At 38.3% G+C, this 26,125-nt stretch overlaps 1 protein-coding gene across 1 annotated transcript in view; it reads left to right on the top strand.

Moving 5' to 3' along the window:
- Window positions 1-26,125, top strand: part of LRBA (LPS responsive beige-like anchor protein) — a 558,096-nt gene that overhangs the window by 57,286 nt on the left and 474,685 nt on the right. The window contains exons 3-13 of the mRNA XM_024207579.3: window positions 10,430-10,661; window positions 10,823-10,923; window positions 12,999-13,094; window positions 16,053-16,174; window positions 16,328-16,454; window positions 18,287-18,406; window positions 19,490-19,636; window positions 21,040-21,237; window positions 22,250-22,383; window positions 25,560-25,668; window positions 25,798-25,950. Coding sequence (XP_024063347.2) covers window positions 10,430-10,661; window positions 10,823-10,923; window positions 12,999-13,094; window positions 16,053-16,174; window positions 16,328-16,454; window positions 18,287-18,406; window positions 19,490-19,636; window positions 21,040-21,237; window positions 22,250-22,383; window positions 25,560-25,668; window positions 25,798-25,950 — 1,539 coding nt within the window. The remainder of the gene's footprint in view (window positions 1-10,429; window positions 10,662-10,822; window positions 10,924-12,998; window positions 13,095-16,052; window positions 16,175-16,327; window positions 16,455-18,286; window positions 18,407-19,489; window positions 19,637-21,039; window positions 21,238-22,249; window positions 22,384-25,559; window positions 25,669-25,797; window positions 25,951-26,125) is intronic.

Here is a 26,125-nt window from a genome sequence, read left to right as displayed (position 1 = left end):
AAAAAAAAAGCCGTGATCTGCGGCGGCAATTCGGCGGAAGGTCCTTCGCTCCAAGTGGGAGTGAGGGACCGTCCGCTGAATTGCCGCCGAATAGCTGGACGTGCCGCCCCTCTCCAGGGTGGCCGCCCCAAGCACCTGCTTGGCAAGCTGGTGCCTGGAGCCGGCCCTGGCTTCACCTGTATAATCTGACATGCAGTTGTGCTGTGCATGCCCACTGGAGTTGTTGATTTTTGTGTATAGTACCTAGATATGTATGACGGCTCCTGACATTGCTGTCTAGTACAGTGCATTCTGGGCAATTTTTGTTGTTGTGGCCCAAAATATTGTGGGAGAAGGGACTAAACTCCCCTAATACCTGGGAGGCATCCGTGGCCATACTTTTACCCCACAGGGTTTGTCTACAATAGACTTATATTTTTTTAACTTTGAATTAAATGATTGCCAGAACTAAAACAAAAATCTTCATTTTCCATGCTGTCAAGCTGGCACCTTTCACAAATGCTAAATTCATCATAAGATGTGGAATGATTTAGTATTTTGAGTTTGAACTGTGTGTTAGTTTGTTCATGTGCTTTTTTTCATAAGGGCTTTGCTATAATCTTGCGCTTTGAACTAATAAAATGTGTAAAATTATGCTGTTAAGATACCGAACTGATAACACGAAAACATGTATAGTTACTTTAATTAAAAAAATTTTTTTTCATTGGGTCAGATTTAGCCTTGGGAACCATTTAAATTCAATGGGAGTTGTGACCAATGATAAAAGGCCTCAATTGTCCCTTTCTAGAAGAGCATTCTTTGTGCTTTATAAATACATAAGTAAATGCGGATCCAAGTACTAAACCAGATATTAAAATAAGTCAATGTAAAACCAAAACAATTTTAAGCTGTTTTTAGCTTGCTGTAGAATCAGTTCCTCTTTGTTTTAAAACATGGTAGTTGACTATTTTAAAATGTGCAACATGTAAAAATTGTGCAAGCACTGCTAAAACACAAACTAACCTGATCAGAGTGGATGAGGCACAACTGATACCTGGATAGAGAGGTGGAACCAACAGGGGTAGGATGTTGCTTCTTAATTCTCTTCTCTTGGTATAGGTCATATCACCAGTTTAAGGAGGATTCTTATCTCTAGGGTCCTGTTTTTACATGGGCAAAAAGGATGCTTTTTTAAAATTGTTAAATTGTCAGTTGAGCTAGCTTAACTCAATTGAAGCACCTTCAGTGCTATGTAGACAGGTAAACACCATTAAGCGGTTTGAGTTGGCTGTGTTGTACCACAGACTAACAAGACAGGAAAGAATCATCTTTTTTGCCCATGTAGACAGGACACAGATGTGTGCTTTCAGCTTCTGTAGTGGAAACCTAAAACCACAAACTCAAGTCTTAGCATGTAATTTGAGGAAAAACTGGTTGTAAACCACAAAAATGAGTATTGGCTTATACACTTAAACATTCTTATTGATCTGAAATCCTAAAGAATCTTGTTTCTTAGGGTATGTCTACACTACGAAATTAGGTCAATTTTATAAAAGTCGATTTTTAGAAATCGATTTTATACAGTCAATTGCGTATGTCCACACTAAGCGCATTGAGTCGGCGGAGTGCGTCCTCACTACCATGGCTAGCATCGAATTACGGAGTGGTGCTCTGTGGGTAGCTATCCCGCAGTCTCCGCCGCCCATTGGCATTCTGGGTTAAGCTCCCAATGCCTGATGGGGCAAAAACATTGTCGCAGGTGGTTTTGGATACATGTCGTCAGTCGCCCCTGCCTCCGTGAAAAGCGACGGCAGACAATCGTTTCGTGCCAGACACCAGGGCGATTAGAAGAGCACAACAAGGTGCGCTGCGCATCAGAGAGCTTTGAAAAGCAATTTCATGATTGGCCAGGCTTCAGTGTGACAGTTGTGTGTGTTTCTCCTTGATGCAAACCCGCCCCCTTTGTTGATTTTAATTCCCTGTAAGTCAACCACCCTCCCGCCTTCGAAATAAAGTAACTGTTTTGAAACCATGCGTTCTTTCTTTAATTAATTAATTAATTAATTAAAAAAAAGAGATAACTGACAAGGTAGCCTGGGTGGGGTGGGGGAAGAGGGAAGGACAAGGCCACATTGCTTATTGTAGCCACAGTAAAAACCAAACTGTTTGAATGACAGCCTTCGGTTGCTTGGGCCATCCTCTGTAGTGGAGTGGCTGGGTGCCCGGAGCCCCGTATTCTTGGGCGTCTGGGTGAGGAGGCTATGGAACATGGGGAGGAGGGTAGGCGGTTATACAGTGGATGCAGCGGGGGTCTGTGCTCTTGTTGGCTTTCCTGCAGCTCCAACAGACGCTACATCATGTCGGTTTGCTCCCCCATTAGCCTCAGCATCACGTCCTGCCTCCGCTCTTTGCGCTCACTTAATTCTTTCCTGGCCTCTGCCACTGAATGCCTCCATGCATTAAGCTATGCTCTATCAGTGCGGGAGGACTGCATGAGCTCGGAAAACATGTCATCGCGAGTGCGTTTTTTTCGCCTTCTAATCTACGATAACCTAATAATAATTATATTATTATATTTAACCTCAGGGACGGAGACGATAGGGGGAGCGTAGAAACATTCTACGCTCTATGATCCTGGGGGGACTGCATGGTCACCTGTGCTGCTGAGCTCGCCACGCTAACCAAACAGGAAATGAACTTAAAAAGTTCCCAGGGCTTTTCCTGTGTACCTGGCTAGTGCACCGGAGTTCAAAGTGCTGTCCAGAGCGGTCACACTGGAGCATTCTGGGATAGCTCCCGGAGGCCAATACTGTCGATTTGCATCAGCACTACCCCAAATTTGACCCAGCAAAGTCTATTTTAGCGCTACTCCCCTTGCCGGGGAGGAGTACAGAAGCTGATTTTAAAAGCCCTTTAGATTGACGGAACGGGGTTGGTTGTGTGGACGCATTCATTTTTAAATTGACCTAACATGGCTAAATTCGACCTAACCCTGTAGTGTAGACCAGGCCTTAGAAGCAAAACTTTCCTCTTCCTTTTGACGAGGGGGAGGAGATGATATACAGTGGAGTTGCATCATAGGCGCATTTAACTTACGCGATTTTAACTACACTGGTCTACAATTTTTGAGAAGTCGTCTGCTTCAGAGATAAAATGTGCTATTTATTATGTATTTTGATGTGCTGAATTCAAATATGACAATTAAAACAACTGATTGGCTACTGTTTCTAAGATATTTAAGTTTTTACATTTTATGTCTATGTATATTGTGTAGATAGTAGAGTTTTAATCATAAATTGTAAACCTAGGTCTTTTCATGTGTTTATGGTTGCTTTACATGATAATATTTCACCTGTCCTGTTTATGTAACACTTTAAAAATCAGCAAAAGGGTTATATAAATAAAATTTATTATGAAACAAAAGGCAAAAAACTATTCTGTACATAGTTTAGTCCTATTCCGTGTCTACTCGGCGCTTCTTGGCTTGTCTCTTGTATTCATTAAATGGAGCATCTCTTGTCACTGTCCAGCAATAGTCTGCAAGCATTGATGGGCTCCATTTGCCCTGATAGCGTTTCTCCATTGTTGCAATTTCCTGGTGAAATTGCTCGCCATGCTTGTCGCTCACTGCTCCGCAGTTCGGTGGAAAAAAATCTAGATGAGAGTGTAAAAAAATGTATCTTTAGTGACATGTTGCAACCAAGGCTTTTGTATGCCTTGAGGAGGTTTTCCACCAACAACCTGTAGTTGTCTGCCTTGTTGTTTCCGAGAAAATTGATTGCCACTAACTGGAAGGCTTTCCATGCCGTCTTTTCCTTGCCACGCAGTGCGTGGTCAAATGCATTATTTCGAAGAAGTTCACGAATCTGAGGACCAACAAAGACACCTTCCTTTATCTTAGCTTCACTTAACCTTGGAAATTTTCCACGGAGATACTTGAAAGCTGCTTGTGTTTTGTCAATGGCCTTGACAAAGTTCTTCATCAGACCCAGCTTGATGTGGAAGGGTGGTAACAAAATCTTCCTTGATTCAACAAGTGGTGGATGCTGAACACTTTTCCTCCCAGGCTCCAATGACTGGCGGGTTGGCCAATCTTTCTTGACGTAGTGGGAATCTCTTGCACGACTATCCCATTCGCAGAGAAAACAGCAGTACTTTGTGTATCCAGTCTGCAGACCAAGCAAGAGAGCAACAACCTTCAAATCGCCACAAAGCTGCCACTGATGTTGGTCATAGTTTATGCACCTCAAAAGTTGTTTCATGTTGTCCTAGGTTTCCTTCATATGGACTGCATGACCAGCTGGAATTGATGGCAAAACATTGCCATTATGCAGTAAAACAGCTTTAAGACTCGTCTTCGATGAATCAATGAACAGTCTCCACTCATCTGGATCGTGAACGATGTTGAGGGCTGCCATCACACCATCGATGTTGTTGCAGGCTACAAGATCACCTTCCATGAAGAAGAATGGGACATGATCCTTTTGACGGTCACGGAACATGGAAACCCTAACATCACCTGCCAGGAGATTCCACTGCTGTAGTCTGGAGCCCAACAGCTCTGCCTTACTCTTGGGTAGTTCCAAATCCCTGACAAGGTCATTCAGTTCACCTTGTGTTATGAGGTGTGGTTCAGAGGAGGAGGATGGGAGAAAATGTGGGTCCTGTGACATTGATGGTTCAGGACCAGAAGTTTCATCCTCTTCCTCTTCCTCGTCTGACTCAAGTGAGAATGATTCTGGTGCATGAGGAACCGGCAGTACTCCTCCGTGGGGTACTGGGAGTATAGCTGATGGAATGTTTGGATAATGCACAGTCCACTTTTTCTTCTTTGACACACCTTTCCCAACTGGAGGCACCATGCAGAAGTAACAATTGCTGGTATGATCTGTTGGCTCTCTCCAAATCATTGGCACTGCAAAAGGCATAGATTTCCTTTTCCTGTTCAACCACTGGCGAAGATTTGTTGCACAAGTGTTGCAGCATATGTGTGGGGCCCACCTCTTGTCCTGATCTCCAATTTTGCAGCCAAAATAAAGGTGATAGGCTTTCTTAACCATAGTGGTTATACTACGCTTTTGTGATGCAAAAGTCACTTCACCACAAACATAGCAGAAGTTATCTGCACTGTTCACACAAGTACGAGGCATCTCTGCTCACTTTGGCTAAACAGAAATGTGTCCCTTTGCAAAATCAAACACTGACAAATAAGAGAGCACGACACTGTATGATTTCTACAGCTGATATAGGGCAATTTGTTCAGCAGAGTGATGTAAGCTTCGTTATGATTGCATCATCCATGACTTCTAGGAATAACATGATGCAATTCATATCATGTATGATGCAATACCAGCTTCAGATTGCATCATTCATTGTTTTGCCTAAAAAGCCAGTACTGTCCAAACTCAGTCATAGATTTATTCATAGATCCAGTCAAAGATGTATTTTAGTCATTTCTGGTTTAAATTGGGATCCCTTCCCTTTATAACTCATTTATCCTCCGCCATTCCCAAGTCAAGGGTCGTATATACTGACCCAATAGCATATCTTGAAAACTAGAGCCAATCAACAATTTTAAGCATCATTTTCGTTCTCAGTGACCCAGAATTAGTAAAGTTTGACTACATTTATTTCAGAAGCATTTTGGCTGTAGAGCAGTGCTATACGCACTCGGCAAAACAAAACAAAAAAGAGAAAAATAACAATTTAAATACTGTACCTGTAGTGCGGGCGATTCCACCCGCCATTCCACTCGAGCGTTTGACTATACACGATTTTCGCCTTACGCGCTGACTTTAGAACCTAACCCCTGCGTAAGATGTGACTCTCCTGTATTGTCACTGACAGTACGCCTACATTGCAATGTAAGGTATAATTGTAGCGCAGTAGGCATACCTATGTTAGATTGATCTAGCTCGTGTAGCAGTGAAGATGGCAGCACAGACCCCCAAAAGGGGCTAATAACTCAAATATATAGCCCGGGTCTCTGGTAGGCAGGTACTTGGGTGGCTGGCCAATGCTGAAGCCTGTGCTGCTGCATCTGGACAGCTGCTGTTACCTATGCAGGCTAGATTAAAGCAGGCATGGGTAGGCATACCTGCACTTCAGTTACACCTTAAATTGTGGTGTAGGCATATGCTTAAGGCTATCCCAAAGAGGGAAATCATAGCTTTGAATTCAGAATATAAAATTATCTGTGCAGTGATCCATACTGTGTTCAAAAATTAAATGTAGTGCCATATTGACCATCACAGGTCCAATGGGGAGCGTCAGTAGGAGACTCAAACCCTCTCTCCCGTCAATGCATGTCCCAAAACCCTTATATTACCAAGACTCCAATGTGAGAGACATCCCCATGTAGCAGCAGAGGAAATTTAAATGTGGGGTTCACTTTTCTTAACCTCTATAAAGGTTTCTACATTACTTTATTTTTCTAATTCAGCACTTCTGATCACACTGTCAATAATAGTAAAATTAATTGGACCATACAAAAGTAGCTTGGTAAACGTGGGTGTGAAATGAGTGGGAGATGCCACTCTTGCTATACCCTGCCCTAAATTTACAAACCTATGTTATTTGCTAGGTAAATGACAGGAGCTTGACAGGGTGAAGGAAAGCAACGGAAAAAGAGGAAAAAAAGTTACTTTCCTCTTTCAGTTTTCATGTCTATCTTTCATTTTAAACTTTCAGAAGAGAAGATGGAAAAAAAGTTAAATTAGTATACTTCAGTGGCTTTCTCAGTGCTGTGGATTTGGACTGTTCCTAAACAAAAGTTAATTGTGGTCTCAGACTTAATTTAGTTACTTTTGCTACACCGTGCATGGAAAGGAGTTCCCTATTTACCTGAAGTTTCTTAAATGTTTTCATTAGTGGCATATACAGCTGCCCTGTAATTATAATTCCAGATCCTTAAATCTTGATCTTCCAGTAGGGCAGAGTTTGGTAGCTACTTTATATTCAGAGCAACCTCCTAATTATGTGTTAAGTCTGAAAATTTCTGTATCTAGGGGCAGTAGCCTCACCAAATAAACAAGCCCCAGCAGCTCTTCCTATATCTTGTGAATCCTCGTTCCATCTTAAGTCAGACGGAAAATTCCTAGCTGTCATTTCATTCCTATCTTTAAATTTTGTTTTATTGTCTCGCCATTTCTAGGTTTTGCTAACAGAGGGAAACCTTAACTTGCACAGTTCACTCCTAATCTGCTGATTTCTAGAAAGGTTAGGAAAGAGAGAAACATACTTAAGGCTTGACTGTTTGTGTTGGCTTGGAATTGAAGAGTGTATACATTCTTCCTAGTCTCAAAGTATCAAATGCAGAAATTCCTTGTGCTTACTGAAGAGCTCCAGCTATTGATGTTATGACTTTCTTTTCTGAAAGTAAATATAACTGGCAGATGTTAAAGACATAATGTAAAATCTGTGAAGATGTATTAGAATACTTAGAACACTGTGCTTTAAAATCATTGCTGTATGCTTACACATTATACTACACCCTATAGAAAGAAAATGTTATGCCACCCTGTGGGTTGCTATAAAGAATGTTTATGAAGTTCAGTCTAAGACTTAAAATACGTTGAATTGGAGAGTTTTGAAAAATGTACTGTGTGACACAGGAGACCAAATCATGCTAAAGTGCAGGGAAAGACTATACATCAGTTCAAAGGCTACATTATTCAAAAAAATACAACCATAAAAAAGTAATAAGATTACATTCTCACACTTCATGGCTAGTAAGGTGCATTAAGCTGCTCAGATATTCATAACTTACTGTGACATTTGGGAAGATTACATTTTGCTGTGCACAGCCATTACTGCAGCTCAGATAATAACTAGCCAGTGCATGGGCCTGGATTATGATCCCTGTCGTTGGAAACAAATTTGTGTTTTGAAGGTTGATCAGTTCCAAATCACCATTAGAAAGGGTTAATATGACATACTGTAGAGTGTGTGTGTGCTTATGTGTATCTAATGGGTATGCATGCATAGAGTATATCAAATATAGTCCACATTGTGTATACTGCTTTTCCTGTCAATTTTTTTGTCAAAAGGTATTACTTAAAACACTTAAAGGAGAAATGTTTAAAATGTAGTGACTGCACTAGATATATACTTTTAATGTAATGCCTGCTGAAATATTTGTTTTTACTGGTTAGATTGGAAAATTAATTTGATAGCTTCCTGGGTGTGTGATTACTGTTAATGGTGTGTGTAGCCAAAAATGAAGGGTTGATAGTAGAAGTGATAGGGTGAAGGTGGGGTCATCTTATTTGCAACTAAATGTTGACCTGTACAGTTCTGATGTGATAGCTCCTGACTGGTTAGTTAAACTAAATATATAATTAAATTAAAAACTATGGTGTGACTCTTAGCGGACAGCAAACGTATAGCCATTGTATTTGCACCAAGGATGACTAAGAAACCAAAAAGTAAAAGTAAAGTTTCATTTGGGAGACTGTCCTTTTGAGGAAGGCTGCAATCAATCTATTAGGGTGGGTGATATGCTTGCATTCAGTGTAAAATAGTAATTTGAGAGTCGCTTCCTTGTTTTTGATCCAATTGTCTTCAGGCTTTTTTCTCTGTTTTTTTTTTTTTTTTTTTTAAAGTGTGTTTTGTGATGTTACTACTTTAGCCCATTCCACCCAAGGATCTCAAGCACTTGGCAACCATGAATGAATTAAGATAGACATGAACCTCATTTTACTGAAGGGGAAAACTGAGTGACTTGATAAAGATGAGATCAAGTTGGTGGCAAAGCTGGGAATAGAATTCATATCTCCTAACTCCCAGTCCTGTGAATTTACTAGATAATACTCTGTTAGATGTTTCTTTAATTACTTTCTTAAATTATTGGAATTCAGGAAAAGTGAAAATGGAAGGGAAATATAAATAACTTTTTTAAATGGTCATTCAGAAACTCTCCTTTTCTTTATACAATCTCAATCACCTTTGCTAGCTTTCTCAATTTCTTATAGAATTTGACATCACTGCTTTATGTTCAGAATGTTGAAGGGTGCTGCTTCCAACCTGGAAACAAAATTTAGGACCTTTTGGATATTCTACAGTGATTTGAGTGTTTGACTTACCATATTTAAGGGCAACAATTCTGTTCTGTTAGACATACTTGACCAAGTGAATGGAGCTGTGGGGGCTTATGAGAAGGCAAGAGAGAATAAGTATTTTGGGGGGATGACTTCTGTCACAGTATAACTTTAAGAAGGAAATCAACTGAATTTCTAATTGGATCCTGTTAAGCTGTCATTCTAAGTAACTGATCAAACCTGTCCAAATAATATAATTCACTTGTTTAGTTAGTTTTGAAAATATCCACATCTAACTCTTCAGATTTACTCACTCCCCTTCCACAAACGTATCAAGATATTTGATTTTCTCATGTGTGTCCCAAATTGAAATCATGACATTATTTTCTTAGGAAGGCAGATGAAGGGAGGAGGAAAGAAGGGGGAAAGTGCTTTGTGACATCCACCTAAATACTTGAAAGATCTAAAGAAACGGAATTCACCAAAAATTTATTTTTGTTTTTTAGAAAGCCTTTCTGTAAATGGAAGGAAAAATGTAACACAAACTTGAATTTATATCTAAGATGTCACAGTACTGTATTCATATTAATCTAACTTGCTAGAAAAGTCTAGAAATATGAGGGCCTGGTGAGACTGGTAGGTTAGTATGTTAACCTCAAGAGAATTCAATTCTAATTCTAGTTCAGGTCACAAGTGAAGATGAGTTTTGATTTCTTTGTAGCTGTTCCCTTGTGCACATCAGAAACCACCTAATGTGGCAAACGCACCAGTTTCTGCTCAAGAAAGGTCCATGACAAAAAGTTCTGAAGAGTTGCTTTTTCTAGATTTAAGTGCATTAGCAAATCTGTAGGAGGAGGCATAATCATTAGTGTTGGGCTCCAAGCAGTGCTGCTGTTCCTTCACTTTTAAAATGATCATTAACATTCACTCAGATACAACTGTTTTGTGCTATAATTTGAAAATGAAGAAATAACCCCCCCCAAACGTCGTAGTACCTTTGCTTAGGAAGTAAAATTGCAGTTGATACTGTACTTCAAACCACTTTTCATCTAATATACCCGAAGTGCAGTTTAATGTTTGTAAAGAGCAACATTTTCTGGTGAGGTAGGTCAGCTCTTTGCAGCAGCTGTTCTCTTACCTATGTGGGAAGTGCTTTTACAGACGGGCAAACTGAAACACAGAAAGATCAAGTGACTTCATCAAAGCTACAAAGTGAATCCATAACAGAAGTAGCAATTGGACTCACGGTCTGCCGCCATCCAATCCCTCTTCCCTAATCTAATCCAAATCCAGCCCCACAACCTCTGTAAATGTTTCAACACACAGCCCTGGGAACTTGCACAGCAAGTCCTAAATGTAAAATGATATATGGAAATGATTGTTACTAATGCTTTGCCTTTTTTCACTTAAAGCTTGTAGGGGGACATTTTGATCTGGAAATGAACTTTATTATCCAAGAAGGAGAGAGTATCATCTGCATGGTAGACTTGTTGGATAAATGTGACATCACTTGCCAGGCTGAGGTATGGAGCATGTTTACAGCAATCCTGAAGAAGAGTATACGGAACCTACAAGTCTGCACAGAAGTGGGGCTTGTTGAACAAGTGCTACAGAGAATTGATAAAGCTGACAATATGATTGCAGGTATGACTTTAGATGGCAACAGAATACATTTATTTGAGCTAAATATGATTGTCTTTATATAAAACCTTAACACAGCATTTTTATTGACAAAATAAAAGAATACGCATTTGGTCATTATGTACAGAGCTGCATGTATATCATTTTAATATTTTTTCCTTCAGATCTCTTAGTTGATATGTTGGGAGTGCTGGCTAGCTATAATTTGACGGTCCGGGAGCTAAAATTGTTCTTCAGCAAACTCCAAGGAGAAAAAGGAAAATGGGTAAACAACTTTGTTGTCTTAATGTTGGTTATACTGTCTCCTAATCTTTCTAAACAAAAAGGGTTATTTGCAAACATTTTTAATAACCAAATGTGAAAGCTATCAAAGATGTAGGGATCCCCCCAGTAGTATTATCAATAGATGTCTTTTTGCATATTAGTAATAAAATATATGGTGTAGAAGCGTAAGTTACCAATTAGATTTACATTTGATAGCTCTAGAAATATTGATACTTAGTGCCTCCAGTTTCCCCCTGACAAAAAGGTAGCACTTGTCGTCTTTATATACCTGCAAATAATTTTATGGGAGTAGGTACCTGTTTTTCTTTTTATAACTAAGTTACATGAAACGAAGGGGAAAAAAAGCAGAGGATTAAAAAAAAATGTAGACATTTAAAAAAGGTAGATTAAAAACTACCTCTCACATACACAACCCAAAGAGTGTCTATTCTCACTTCGTTTTTTCTTTCGGGTAAATATTGCAGAAACTGATTTGGTTAGCGAAGTAGGAATTTGTAGAAAGATCTGAATTTAAGGCAGTCTTGTAATATCACTTGCCGCTTGATTCCAAAGCGAACTCCAAGTGAAAAGTCCTAGTATAAATTTTTTACTGTTTACACCTGGAGTGGAATAGGAGAACCGAACACTCCTGACAACCTCCCTCCCTAAAGTTAACTTTTTTTTCTCATAGGATACTGATGCTACCAAATGTACTGTCTCCTCCAGGTGGAATCTAAACATCAGAATTGCTACTTTGATGGAAGTAGCAATTGCTTTAAGAATTGTTCCAAGCTCTTTGAAAACATATTTGTAATCCTGCTTTGGTGGCCCCTAAAATAACCTGCTCAATATAGAGAAAAGGCTTCTCAGATCTGGTTTCTTGCTAAGTAAAAACAAATACCTATTAAATATAAAAACCTATGCTAATGCTCAATTAAAATTTTAATTTTTAAACAAAACTCCAAATTGCTCACATAGAAAATATTGTGTATCAAGGTTTAGATTTAAGGCGAATGTAGTTAAAAACATTGCATATGTTCAGTGTGAGTGAGTTAAGGTTCTCTTTGTAATGTTAATGTTTTTATTTCCTGACTCTCTTGTTTGCATTTAATTTTCTTCTTAAAGAACAAATACAGAGGAGAAAAGGAGGAGAAAAACATAGCTGCATTGCTAGGAAATTCCTAAATCTTAAACTTAACTATCTGCAGCACTAGTTATCCAACTTTTTGTGCCGTGCCACAGTGCTGTAGACAGTCAACTTAAACTGTGATCTCCATTCCTCCCATTATTTTCTGCACATGTGTGAATCATTTTGATTTGCTTTGAGCATTTATTTTTGTAATACCTTTTTAAGATGGCACAGTGATTAGTCTTCAGTGATTGGCTTCATATGAAGTTTTAAGTTTATTATTTTTTGTTTCCTAGGCTCAAACAGTTTGAAGTTTCTTCTGAAAACAAGAAAAACATGATTTTCATTCTCCCCCTCTTCCCCCACACTCCCTGTAACTCTGAGGGAGTTTAAAGGAATTTCTTTACTTCTCACCTCAGAGAAAGACCAGTCATTAAAAGTTTCACACCTCTGGAAAGTTATAGGCAAGTGAAAAAACAGTCTTAAAACTGTTGGCCTGCAACCATAACTATAACACTCGATACACCTCTACCCCGTTATAACACGAGTTTGGATATAACGCGGTAAAGCAGCGCTCCGGGGGAGCGGGGCTGCACACTCCGGCGGATCAAAGCAAGTTCGATATAACGTGGTTTCACCTATAAGGTGGTAAGATTTTTTTTGGCTCTCGAGGACAGCGTTATATCGAAGTAGAGATGTAAGCTCTCAAGTTTTATTTTGAGATTACTGCCACTGAATTCAATAGGAAAAGTTAGCTGGAGCAGAACTGGGCTGTTGATGTCTAAGATGAATTTTGAGTTGACACACTTCCTTGACTATTACTCTCCTGATTAATGTGGTGGCCTAGTGTTTGTCTGTGGAAGGATGAGAAATGTGTCAAAATGCATTATAATATGTATCAGAATAATATACAAATGTTTGATATTTGTGATAATTTCTTTTAATAGCCACCACATGCTGGAAAATTATTGTCTGTGTTAAAACACATGCCTCATAAATATGGTCCTGATGCCTTCTTCAACTTTCCAGGAAAAAGTGCTGCAGTAAGTGGTTATATACATTTTCTATACCTTTATTTGTTATCCTCCTCTTACTACTGGCTCTTTTCTTTCCTATTCTCATTTGGGTCTTTTGTTTCATGTATACGGTTATGTTCACTAGTCTGAGATTGTTCCTAGAGAGAACTATTTTTCCAGGGTGGTAACTACATTAAGATTAACTGAAATATGTTACTATTAAATATGCACTACCTTTATGGAAGGACAAACCATCTTAGCTAAAGAAAGAACGGGTACAAGTAATAGCCCATATCTTAACAGCCCATAGCCCATTTTGTGAGATTGGTTCAGTTAACTCACTCTTATTTGTTGCAAGCAGAATCTTTGTCTGCCTTTATTTCTTCTCTCAATATTCCTTAGTGGTGTCTGCCCTAATGTGCAGCATACAACGGAATCCCCAAATATTATACACATTTGAGAGGCACTCCTGAGGAAGCCCCAGAATGCACCAAATTGAAAGTTGACTCAATTCTGCTATCTGTTCCTTTTTATGGCAAGAGACACAGAACCTCCCCAGAGACGTCCCCCCCCCTCAAATGATCAGACATCATACATGTGAATATAACAGCACATGCTATCTCTATGAGCTGACTCATTTATACCCTGGCCATATGGAAAAAAAATCAGCATTTACTGCACTGTTTTACTGCAGTTTCTATCACACATAAGAAATACTACCAAAATATTGCTGAGAAACACCAGGATAAAGCTAACACTATGGCTAGGGCCCTACCAAATTCGCAACCATGAAAGATGCATCAAGGACCGTGAAATCTGGCCTCCCTCTGTGAAATCTAGTCTTTTGTGTGTTTTTACCCTAAGCTATACAGATTTCATGGGGGGAGACCAGAGTTTCTCAAATTGGGGGTACTGATCCAAAAGGGAGTTGCAGGGGGGCTGTAAGGTTATTTTAGTGGGGTTGCGGTATTGCCACCCTTACCTCTGCTCTGCCTTCAGAGCTGACTGGCCAGAGTGCGGCGGCTGCTGACTGAGGGCCCAGCTCTGCAGGCAGCAGCGCAGACATAAGCGTGGCAATACCATACCATACCATACCATACCATGCCATCCTTACGTCTGCACTGCAGCTGGTGGCGGCTCTGCCTTCAGAGCCGGTTATCCCGGCCAGCAGCCGCTGCTCTCCAGCTGCCCACCTCTGAAGGTAGCGCCGCCATCAGCAGCAGCACAGAAGAAGGGTTAGCAGTACTGCAACCTGCCGTATAATAACCTTATGACCCCCCTCCCCTCCCCCAACTGCTTTTTTTGGTCAGGCCCCCTACACAGTGAAATTTCAGATTTAAATAGTTGAAATCATGAAATTTACGATTTTTAAAATCCTATGACTGTGAAATTGACCAAAATGGACTGTGAATTTGGTAGGGTCCTAACTATGGCACAGTAAATACTTGAATTCAGTATAAATTTTGTGGCATTCATTGATGGTAAATAATTTGTACGCTAAAAACAATTTTTATTTTTAAACCAAATATGTTCAAAAATGTCATGCAGTTGTCCTCACTAAGGACCAAATTCATCAAAATTTTGTCTCATAATTTTGTCTCATAAATTTGAGTTGTCAAATCTTTTAGTTGTTAAGAGTAAAACGTATATGTTTTCACAACCTCACACATAACTCAAAAGATAGTCATTGGGTCATCTCACAATCTCTTTCCATAAATATTCTCCGCACTCAAGATCACACACAAACCACCTTCTGTCTTGAAATTAAACATAATATACTTAAGCCCAAAATAAATTTATGTAAATGAAAATTTAAGGTACTGAAAAATAAAGATAAAAATAGTAATATTTCTGAAACCTTCTCTATATGATAATTATAATGGGCGTATTAACATTATTTTGGTTACTTGTACATAGTTTTATTAGATTCTTATACGGTATATAGTATTTAAGTGCCTCAAGACAATGAGAAACTTAATATTATAGGAATCTTAATATTTTAGATAATTAGCACAAGCCATCCTAAAAAGCTCTGTGAGTTAAACCAATTGTAGTGATATCAGCCCAAAAAAGTTGAGTCAGTCTCAGACATATAGACTTATTAGTGAATTACAGCTTTACAGAAGGATTTATAGCATTGTGTTTGGGCAGGGATAGCTACACAGAGTTGGGGAGCATAATGAGGAGTCTGGCAACACTTATGTTCTTTGATGTTTTTGTTCATTGGTATTGATCATCTGGACAGCATCTTTGATCAGAGGGTTATGGAAATCTGAGTTGAAATTTACATTGCAAGTCTGTGAAGCAAAATGGTGACAGGTGAATGGTAATGCTTAATAACTGTTCAAAACACAGAATTGAATACTATAAAAATTGTTGAGCATATAGTTAGCAATTTACAGACTTTCTAGTTAATATAGGTACTTTGTTTATATGGGAAAATTTTGGCTGGAAGGATTGTGTAATGTCTTCTTTTGAAAGCAGGGTTATAAGTCTTACGTTCTCATGTCTATATTTTTCTGCAGGGCTAAGATAGGCATGAATTTTCTGCAGATAAGACTGTTTCAGGCAAAATCTAGAAACTTCCATTTTTATGCCTAACTTCTTTCCACAGTCAGTTACTTTCCTCCTCTTTGGGATTCAATCTGGTGTGCCAACATTGTAGCGATCATGAGTCTGTAAATTTCACTTTTCTGTTAGTACACAACAGAACAAGATGAGCTTAAGGCAATTTTGGACCAAATATTTCTCCAAAGAAGTTTAGTTTTATTATAAGTTATTTTTATTCCGGTATAAATATTTTTGTCATGAAACTTTAGAATCTAAAGATTTTTTTTTTCTTTTTAAAAGAAAGAAACAAACCTTGGGCCATTTTATTATTGCAGTAAGACATTAGAAGACTGTAACTTGCACCATGTCCTGTCTTAATTCATAAATGATTTTGTTAAATCTTTCTATATTAAATATCTATATTACTTCCTTTAGGCTATTGCCTTACCTCCTATAGCCAAGTGGCCCTACCAGAATGGATTTACCTTTCACACTTGGTTAAGAATGGATCCTGTAAATAATATCAATGTGGATAAGGATAAGCCTTACTTATATTGGTATGTATTATGAAAACCTAGATTTCTAATGTTTTTTTTCCATTTATATTCATTTTTCAATGGTCTCTACTTACATTGAAAAAAACAATAACCTAATAACTTTTTTGTTTACGTGAAAATTTAGTTTCATTTCTTTAAAAAACTTTTTTGTAGTTTTCGAACAAACAAAGGACTTGGTTATTCTGCTCACTTTGTTGGAGGCTGTTTGATTGTGACATCAATAAAGTCAAAGGGAAAAGGATTCCAGCACTGTGTGAAATTTGATTTCAAGCCACAGAAGGTGGGTTAAGCAAGTAAATAATTCAAATAAGTGCCATAAATTACCACGGTACATGTGTGTAATTAGCCATTAATTGTACTTATTTTTTATTTTGACCAGTGTCCTAGTAAGCTCAGGGGAGTGTTCTGTTTTGTTTCCTAATCACTAACTTCATATGGACCCAGAAAAATATTGTCTGCAAAAATATTACCAATAGTATCAGTTGGCATTATTTAGAGAAGTAAATAATACCAACTTTTACAAGTAAAACTTAAACAAATGTACATAGTAACACGCCATTTTTTAAGATTGTGATTTAATACATTCCCACGTGTAAAAGAAAAAAATGCAATTTACTAAAGAGTAAATCACACATGTGGCCTAGGTGAATAGTGACTGAAAGTTAGATCTCTACTGGCTGTTGGCTTAATTCTGTGAAATGAGTTGATGGTATTTGTCTGTTTCTTGCTGGACAAGTGTCCACATCAGTTGGTGTTGTGCAGCAGAAATGGTAAAGATTGAATAGATATCAGGATCTGGGAAATTACTGGGAAAGCGTAGGAGAACTTTCACTGTTGCGGCTTATGGAATTCACATCCTGTTTAGAGAATAAATAGAAGACTTCACTTGTTAGGGCTGACTCCTGATATGATTAAACTAAGTAATATACACCACAATGTTATTGTTTTTTTAACCCTTTAAAAATTAGCAAAATAGGAACTTATAAGTGTACTAAAATGTATTTATTATGGCCAGCTGGGTGATCTTGGGCAAGTCATTTCCCTTCTGTCTCAGTTTCTTCATCTGTGAAATGGAGATGATGATGATGCTTGCCTCTTTTGTAAAGTGCTTTGAAAGCTATTGACAGAAGTGCTATATTAGAGCTAGGTATTATCATTATTATACATTTTACATCTTCCCTGATAATTCCTGGGCTGATGGAGTGTTGAAGAACCTACTGGGGACTTCCCAGGAGAGAAGAGTGTGTAGATGAGGACAGACAGGACTCAAAGCAGTCAATACATCAACTTTGACAAAAAGCACACGTTACTCTTCCTCACTCATTACCTGGGATGACCCCAGGAATAACTGTTTATAACTATTCTACGTAGTGTGATCACAACCAACTAGTATGTTTTTAAACACCACTTAGCACTGGCGATAGACAGATAGTGTTGTTTGTTTAAAAATATATGTATTAACATGTGTTGGCTAACATGGTTATGAAACACACCTTGTTGTCCTGATATAGTCAAAGGCTTAACGTTTTTCTCACAGTTTCAAGAACACAGACTCATGTGTAAGAGAATACACTAAATGAATCATACTTTGTAATTATTCAGTGTATCCAGAAGTGTGTTCTTCTCAACTACGATGAGTTATTCCACATTATTGAATAATCATATTTAGCAACTTGGCATGACTTGATTTAAATGGCATTGTTCAAGGCTTCCTTGAATATTTAGTAGACTTGAAAATATGTTTGCTTTCTCAAAGCAAGATACAATATTTCTTTTGTCAGTTATTTTGGCATAAATAGAGCCCTTAGTGTTGTCAGGAAAAAGTTGTGTACTGTGACCATGTATCTCCTTTAAGATTATACACCTATTTGTCAGTACACAGTGTGACTGAACACCCTGTTTGGGTACAATGAATTAGGCTAGGCCAGCAATGAACTTTGCATTTCTTCCACATTAATTTAAAGAAATCGTTAAGTAATCTTCAAAAAGTTTTCTGCCTTTTCATAACTCATATCAATAGTTTTGATCTTCTTGGACCAGCTATTTTGAGTAACTTTTTAAAACATACTTACACAGGATTAAAATATCAATAATTATTCTCTTATTATTCAGTGGTATATGGTTACTATAGTGCATATCTATAACCGCTGGAAGAATAGTGAACTTCGGTGCTATGTGAATGGGGAACTAGCATCGTATGGAGAGATAACGTGGTTTGTCAATACCAGTGATGTAAGTAGCTTTTATTTAATTTTATGTTATTTAATTTCATACTTGGAATGTCTGAAATTTTTTTTGCACTTGATTATATTTTTAGGTTTTGATAACCTGGCTTGAGAGGAAAAAAGTAGGTTTTCCAACAGAATTTTGAATAAATAATTTAAAAAAACTGTACCTGGTGACACACATTGCATTTCAACTAAGAGAATGCAAATGTAGTCAGTGTGCTAGATGGTCAGTAAAAGTTGTGGGCCCAGTTCTGCAAACACCTAAGCACATCCATTATATTACTTAAATGAACAGTCCATTGACTAGTCACTGGAGTAAAGTTATGTGTATGCTTAACTGTGTGCAGGATTGGACCCTATAGATGAACACTATCATGTCTCTTTAAAAACTTATTTTCCTCTCCTGCAGTTTCACTTTCTGCTCTCCTAATATGTGGAAGACAGTCTGATAATACTGATCTCCAACATGGTATTGAGACACCAATACAATTAACGTTACCCTAATACTACAGAAATATCTGACTTTCTGATGATGTATGTTTGACAGTTCTAGAACTTAGCTTCTTAACACTCTCACCGTGTATATATTTGCAGATATGTCCTATCAGTATTTGAGTAGAGTAAAAATTGCAGAGAACATGGTTTATTTTTAATTAATATTGTATATTATGTATTTTACAAATTCTAGACATTGACAGCTAAATAAAATGAAAAATAATTGTTGGTTTGCTTATAAAACAATTTTTTTTTAAACTGCAGGTTTTGAAAACATTTACTTTATTTATTAATACAGCCTTTCAAAATTAGAATGAAAGCGTTACCAGCTTGGACACCCAGTTTATTTGCCTGGACTATGATAATTGATTTGAGTTGGGAGAGGGAAATTTTGCTTTTTGCCTGTCCAAAAATATTTTTTTCACCTTGATCAATTATAATATTGAAAGGTTGTTTTGGGTGTAAAATAAATGTATTGCTTTTCTGAAGAATAACAAATACATAATCCACATGATTAATACTTGTGTGCTTCACATTGAATCCTTTCTTGTCTTTTATTGTGTACAACTGTATGCTGTGTTGTCCTTTTCAGACATTTGATAAATGTTTCCTGGGTTCTTCAGAAACAGCAGATGCTAATCGAGTGTTTTGTGGGCAGATGACAGCTGTTTACCTTTTTAGTGACGCTCTCAATGCTGCTCAGATTTTTGCCATTTATCAGCTTGGCCTGGGATACAAGGTATTTTGGAATTGAGTCAATAGTACCCAAAAGATTAATTCTAATAAGTCAATTTCTAGAGTATTTTAGGATGTCGATGACGATGATGTATACAATGTTCTTATCAGCCTATTTTTTATTTACATAGGCTTATAGAAATAAAGTATCTAATGTCACAAAATTTAAATTAATCTATTCAATTTTATAAAAGTGTAATGAGGAGAGAAATGAATGTATAGATAAAGCTATATGTTTGTCATGGATATGATTTTCTTGAGAAAAATGTGACAGTTGAGGGTTTTTTGGGCTTTGTAACCCCATCCAGCTGCTACTGAGCATGAACTTTTATAAATATAACTCTCTATAGTCACCTGGGTTTTTAAATGGTTTTAAACAGTTTTGCATAATTTTATTACAAAAAATAGTTTGCTCAGTAATGTGACCCTGTGACTTTTTCCATTTTTCTATATATTTAATGTTTCCTATTTTTGTCATGATGCATAACCTCCCTTGCATAACTGATTTATAAAAATGCTACAGGCCCATCTGCATGAGAAGAGAGCATTTGATAATATAATTAAAAACCATTTTTTATTTAAATTCACTGTCAGAGTGGGAGTTGCAGCTCAGCAGTAGACTTGTTTGCTGGTGTTTTGTTTTCCATTTCTTCTGCTCTACAAAACTCCAGTCCCACTCCATGAAATGAAATAGATTGTACATGTATTAATCAAAACACAACCCCTCTCCCCCCACCTAAGTTGGCACATATTTAATACCAAGTTGGTATTAAAACAAGGCTAATGCAAATAATAAACTCTGTTTGCTGTCTTTACTCTCTTGTTCACTTCTCAGGAGTTCTACTTTGGATTTTTGGGTGATGGGAAGGGACATGCTGTCTAAGTGGATAGAGCACTAACTATTAACTGTGGCTAGATCATTTTTTTTTCATTGAGGCTTGCTACCAAATTTACTTTCTTCATGCCAGAAAAGTATCTTGATACCTAATTTAACACATTAAAAGTGTTGAGCACTGAGGTTTAGTTCTGTTATGCTATTTACTTATTTACTGTTTGTATTGTGCTACCCCTGATGGGCCTCAATTGGGGATTGTGGCCCCTACATGCTGTACCAATACAACATTTTTTTGTCTTTACCTCTGCCCAAAGAGCTTCTAAGTGAACACTGAGTAATAGGCACTATATTTTCTTATGTTTTTCTTAGCTTCCACAATGTCACTGCTTTAGGGCACAAAAATGCTATATAATACTAACTCTTCAAAAATTGTCCTGAGCTAACAGTGTTGTAGTGGGACTGTTCTGATGCATTGCTGGAATAGAGGAGTAATGCTGTTGTAATTATTTTGTTTCCTATTGTATTTTCAGTGCAAGTCACCTTAATTTATTTTTTTTCTTCCATCTTTCTAGGGGACGTTTAAATTCAAGACAGAAAGTGATCTCTTCCTTGCTGAGCATCACAAACTGTTACTGTATGATGGCAAATTGTCCAGTGCTATTGCTTTCACGTACAATCCAAGGGCTACTGATGCACAGCTCTGTCTAGAATCATCCCCCAAGGATAACCCTTCTATCTTTGTTCATTCACCACATGCTCTCATGCTTCAGGTACTTTGGCACTTTTAGTAGACTTTCTAAGGAGAAAAATGGCTTGTACTTGTCTGTAACCAGGATTTTTAGCACCAGGTGAGAGGGCTCCACATAATAGACTAATCGGGAGAAGCTATCAGAACTGCACTGCTCTCCGTCCTCAACCTTTTAGTTGGAGGTGTGGAGAATTGTTCCCAGCTGTTTAAAGTAACTCTCCTCCCTTCTCCCCACTACTACTGCCTTACATCAGGCTCCCCTTTCCTATCACTTCTGGTCAGGCACCCCAGAGGGAGGGATTTCCAACCTCTCCTAAACAATTTTGCTGCTTCTCATTGCATCACACCTGTGCCCTGTACATCGTACATCACACCTGTGCACTGTACCCCCCTCATCAGTGTACAGCCATGTCATCCTTCCCTTCCCTAAGTGAACTTGCTCACTTTTCCATTCTTAGATTCCCAATTAAATTCTTCTTCAGGAAGGTTACATCAGACATTTTTTTAGAAACACAGCAAAAGTTTAGAAAATAACTTTAAAATCAGCCTTCTTCCTCTTTCTTCCTCTTCCCTCCCTCAAAAAAAATTCCACCCACCCCCTGCAATGTTTTTTCTTGAGGACATTTTATTGTAACTCTTGCTTCTTCCATCCCAGGGCCTCTAACACCTTGCTGTCCTCCACTTCGGGAGAGCACAGGGGCACTCAAGGAAGGGCCAGCAAGCTATGGGGCTGCTCTGTTACCAGAGACCATGTTTTGCTTTAGATGCTGGCCACAACCTATGTGCCCATCTAAAGTCATCTTTGAGGACCAGCACAGTAGACAGGAATCCCAGACTCTGGGTCAGGCTGGGACTGGGACATCTTTTTTGTGGTTGTCTCTTCAACAGTAGCAGCCATTACTTGTAATAATTTCTTTGTGTGGTAATAATCTGATTTTATATTAAAGATACTCTTAAGTATTTAAGTCAAATGATAACTGTTTTAAAGTGGTTTTAGAAAAGGTTTTAATCTTCTTTTAATTCTTCTTTGTCAGGATGTGAAAGCAGTCCTAACACATTCTATCCAAAGTGCTATGCATTCAATTGGAGGAGTGCAGGTACTTTTCCCTCTGTTTGCACAGTTAGACCATAGGCAATATTCTTTGGACCAAGTTGACACAACTGTTTGGTGAGTACGTATGGCTACCTCATTTCATCTTCCATTTTAACTTAAACCCATTTTAATTTGTGAAATGGGTTTTTGCTTAATTTAAATGGCCTTATGTTGTAAAGAATTCTTATGGTTTACAATTCTTTTTTTTCACCAGTAAGATATAGCAGCAAGTAAAGGGAAAACTTCTTAAGTCAGGCTTCTCTGCATAAACACAATAAATTGAAGATTACATCTGCCTTAAGTGACAGAAATGCACAGCTTCTACTAAATACAGTTAAAATAACTGAAGGTTAAAATGGAAACCATGTCTGTCTGTGTTTAGCTATTAGGCAAAGAATAAACTCCAACTAATGGAATTGTAGCACTATTATTTGGATGCTTTATTTCTATTCTCAAGGCCAGAAGTTGTTAAGCCTCATGTGAACAGGATCTTGAGCTGAGGTCAAGATTATTGGCACCATGTTTTCTATGCAAACTTGCACAAATGAAAAGAAATATGCACATCATGCTATAGTTATGTAATGTATTTATGGGGTACTAGAAATATGAAAAATGTACATGAGCTCTTTCCTGTCAATGGGGCTGGGGGGGGGGAAGCTTCTTGAAGCTCCATGGAAGATAAGTTGATGATCCTGACCTATAGTGCATGATGATTGAAAGATGTGTTATGTGCCCAGGCTAACTCAAGCTTTGTATGGGTTGTCAAGGATGTTAAAATTGTAAGGGACTCATAAAACACTCTGTAGTTAACATTTCAAAAAAGTTTCCTTTAGAACTACTTGTTTTACAAACTCAAAACTTTCCAAAACGCATTTATCTTTTTGGCTAATTTATTTTTATGGGATGAGTGTAGGAGAAACTGAAGCAATATCCTTCCATAGCAGTAGGCATACATGTAGCTTTTACTGAGGGCTAGTACCTTCGCCTGGATTAAAAATGGTTTTCATTTAGTAAAGTTATTACTATTTGTAAATTATCTTCTGGGCATGATCATTAGAAAACTGATAAAGATATAGACATATATTTGAAGAAAAATCCATATTTGGGGTACGATTTTCAAAAGTGCCTAAAGGATTTAATCCCATTGATTTCTTAGGGTTACCATATTTTGAGTGTCCAAAAAGAGGACACTCCACGGGGCCCCGCCCCTGCCCCCAGCCCTGTCCACGCCCCCGCCCCAACTCCACCCCTTCCCCAAAGTCTCCGCCCCCTCCCCTGCTTCCCGCGAACATTTGATTCGCGGGAAGCCTGAAGCAGGCAGCAGGTAAGCTGGCGGGGGTGGGGGGGAGGAGGCGCGGTCCAGTCTGGCCCCCCCAACCGAGCGGCTCCCTCTGGTGGCCGGCCCCGGCCCCAGCGTCTCCAGCCTGGCTCGGCTCGGGCCCTGGGGTGCCGGCCCCGGGCCAACCCCCGGCCCAGCGGCCCCGCACCCCTGGGCCCCGGGCCGGCCCCCGGCCCAGCACCCAGCGGCGCCGGCCCCTCTCTATTTTCCCGGACATGTTCGGCTTTTTGGGATTTCCTCCCGGACGGGGATTTGAGGCCCAAAAAGCCGAACATGTCCGGGAAAATCCGGACGTATGGTAACCCTAGATTTCTGCTCCTAAATCCTTTAGGCATTTAAAAAATCTCCTTAATTCCTAATTTAAATATGAACTAATAAAGCTGTTTTGTCAGCTTCAAAAGCTGGTAACTTCACAACTGCTAAACTAATTTTTTTCTCCCACTTGGCTCTTGTGTTAAGACCTATAAAATCATGTCTAAAAGAAATAAATTCCGTAGTAATAAGCTATACGCTTATAAATGTGCAATTTATAGTACTCTATAACCATGTGTACAATGATAAAGGTTTATACCAATTTATGTATATGTATAAAAATATGTATGTAAGCCACAGTACTAACAGGCGATAGCCAGTCCTGAACCAGCTAGGGGCTTAAGTCTGTGTATTTACTGACACCAAAGCACTAATTGGCCTTTATGTGCACTCTGTTAAAGAACTATGGAATTTTTTTCTTTTTAAAGAGGCAGAAAAATAATGCTAAAATTATGTACAAAAACCCTCTAATGGAATATTAAGTTTACACAGTTAAGTTCTCTAAAATCGGGAAATACAAAAGCTAAGTTTGACTATATGACCTTCTTGCACTTAGGCCTTAGGATCGTTTTTAATTATGTGCTCATATACTAATTAATGATAAAATGAAGTGTAACTTTTTCACCTCTTTAAATGCATGTGCTGATTCCTAGGTTGTGAGTTAGTGGGAGCAGTGAGAAGGAGAGAATGTATATCAGTTTGCAACCTAACATAATAATTTTTTTTACCATGGTCTTACAAGAGAAATGAGTGTCTCTGTGATGGCTTGGAGGAAAAACAAGCCAAAATACTTTTTTGGGGGGCGTGGGGGTAGAGTTGCAGCTCATCTTCACAGTGGAACAGTAAAAAGAAAAAACAAATTTTTTGCTTCTCAGGTCATGATTTTTCAGTGCTTAACTGGACAATCTTAATGTTGCATTAATATTTTTGCATTGAATGCAGAAATCTTTGCTGTTCTAAAATCTTCTTGTGTATTTCTTCCTCCACCCCTCAGTTACCTTCAAACCTAAAAAAGCTTGCGTATCTTCGAGTTTTCCTTTGCTCCAGCTCTGTTTTGCAACCTCTGATCTTCCAGCCACAGAAATTGATGAGACTTCATAGCAGTTAAGGAGTGGCACTGACTACAGAGGGGTTGTTCAAAGCAGTTAGTCCTGCTTTAAACAGAAGTGCTGCCAGCATCATTTGGCCTGTCTGAAAGCAAGAGAATGGCAGTTGGAATGGAACATAGATATATTGCATGGCAGAACTGGTTCAAAATTGGAAGTAATCAGTGAAAAGTTGTTTCAGGAGTGTTTTACTATTCAAAAAGTATCACAAAGTTCAAAGTTTTGAGGTAGAGAAAATCCAGTTGAAACTAGGAGACTGACCACCGTGTAACTTTGCAGTCTTAAATGTTTTCAAATTCTAAACTTAACTTTATTCCAAATCTTAACTTAGCTATTTAAGTGTTGTATTAAATGTACTTATATACTGGAAGATGAAAGAGCTTAGCTGGGAACATATTCCTGTGAGGGAATTGAATACCTCATTTCTATGACTCTCTGAAACACCTGGTATTTCTTTAAGAAACTGAATGATTTCAATACACTGTATTTTTCAGTTCTACTTTGCTGGCTTTCATCATGGAGTTGCTGAAGAACTCCATTGCTATGCAAGAGCAGATGCTTTCCTGTAAGGGCTTCCTTGTAATAGGACATAGTCTTGAAAAGGTAAAACAAAATCACTACTGATCTAAGGTTAGCTTATCAGAATCCTTTTGCTAATATTTTTCTGTATTGTCAAAGTTTAAAAACAGTTCTGTAAACATGAGTCTGAAGAAGCCTTTTTTTTTTTAACAGTCTTCCAAAGTCCATGTTACAAGAGTTGTGCTAGAACTATGCCTTGCATTTGCTAAATACCTGAGTAATTTGCACAATGGGATTCCCTTGCTTAAACAGTTGTGTGATCACATTCTCCTTAACCCGGCAATATGGATTCATACACCAGCAAAGGTAAAATATTTTGGTTTTGTTAATCATGTATCAGTTCAGGTTAGAACATAGGTGGTGGTGGTGGTGATGATGATGATACTGTTTGTTCTTAATGAAGTGGCATCCAAAGGCCCAATCAGGATCCCTCCTTCTTTTTCCTTTATGCTGCTTTTCCTGGTGAGGATCGCGGCGGCAG

Source organism: Terrapene carolina, unplaced genomic scaffold (assembly GCF_002925995.2).
Source record: "Terrapene carolina triunguis isolate 2854851 unplaced genomic scaffold, T_m_triunguis-2.0 Scaffold66, whole genome shotgun sequence".
NCBI lineage: Eukaryota > Metazoa > Chordata > Testudines > Emydidae > Terrapene > Terrapene triunguis.
Note: the sequence above shows the minus strand (reverse complement) of the source record. Positions and strands in the feature narration are given on the sequence as shown.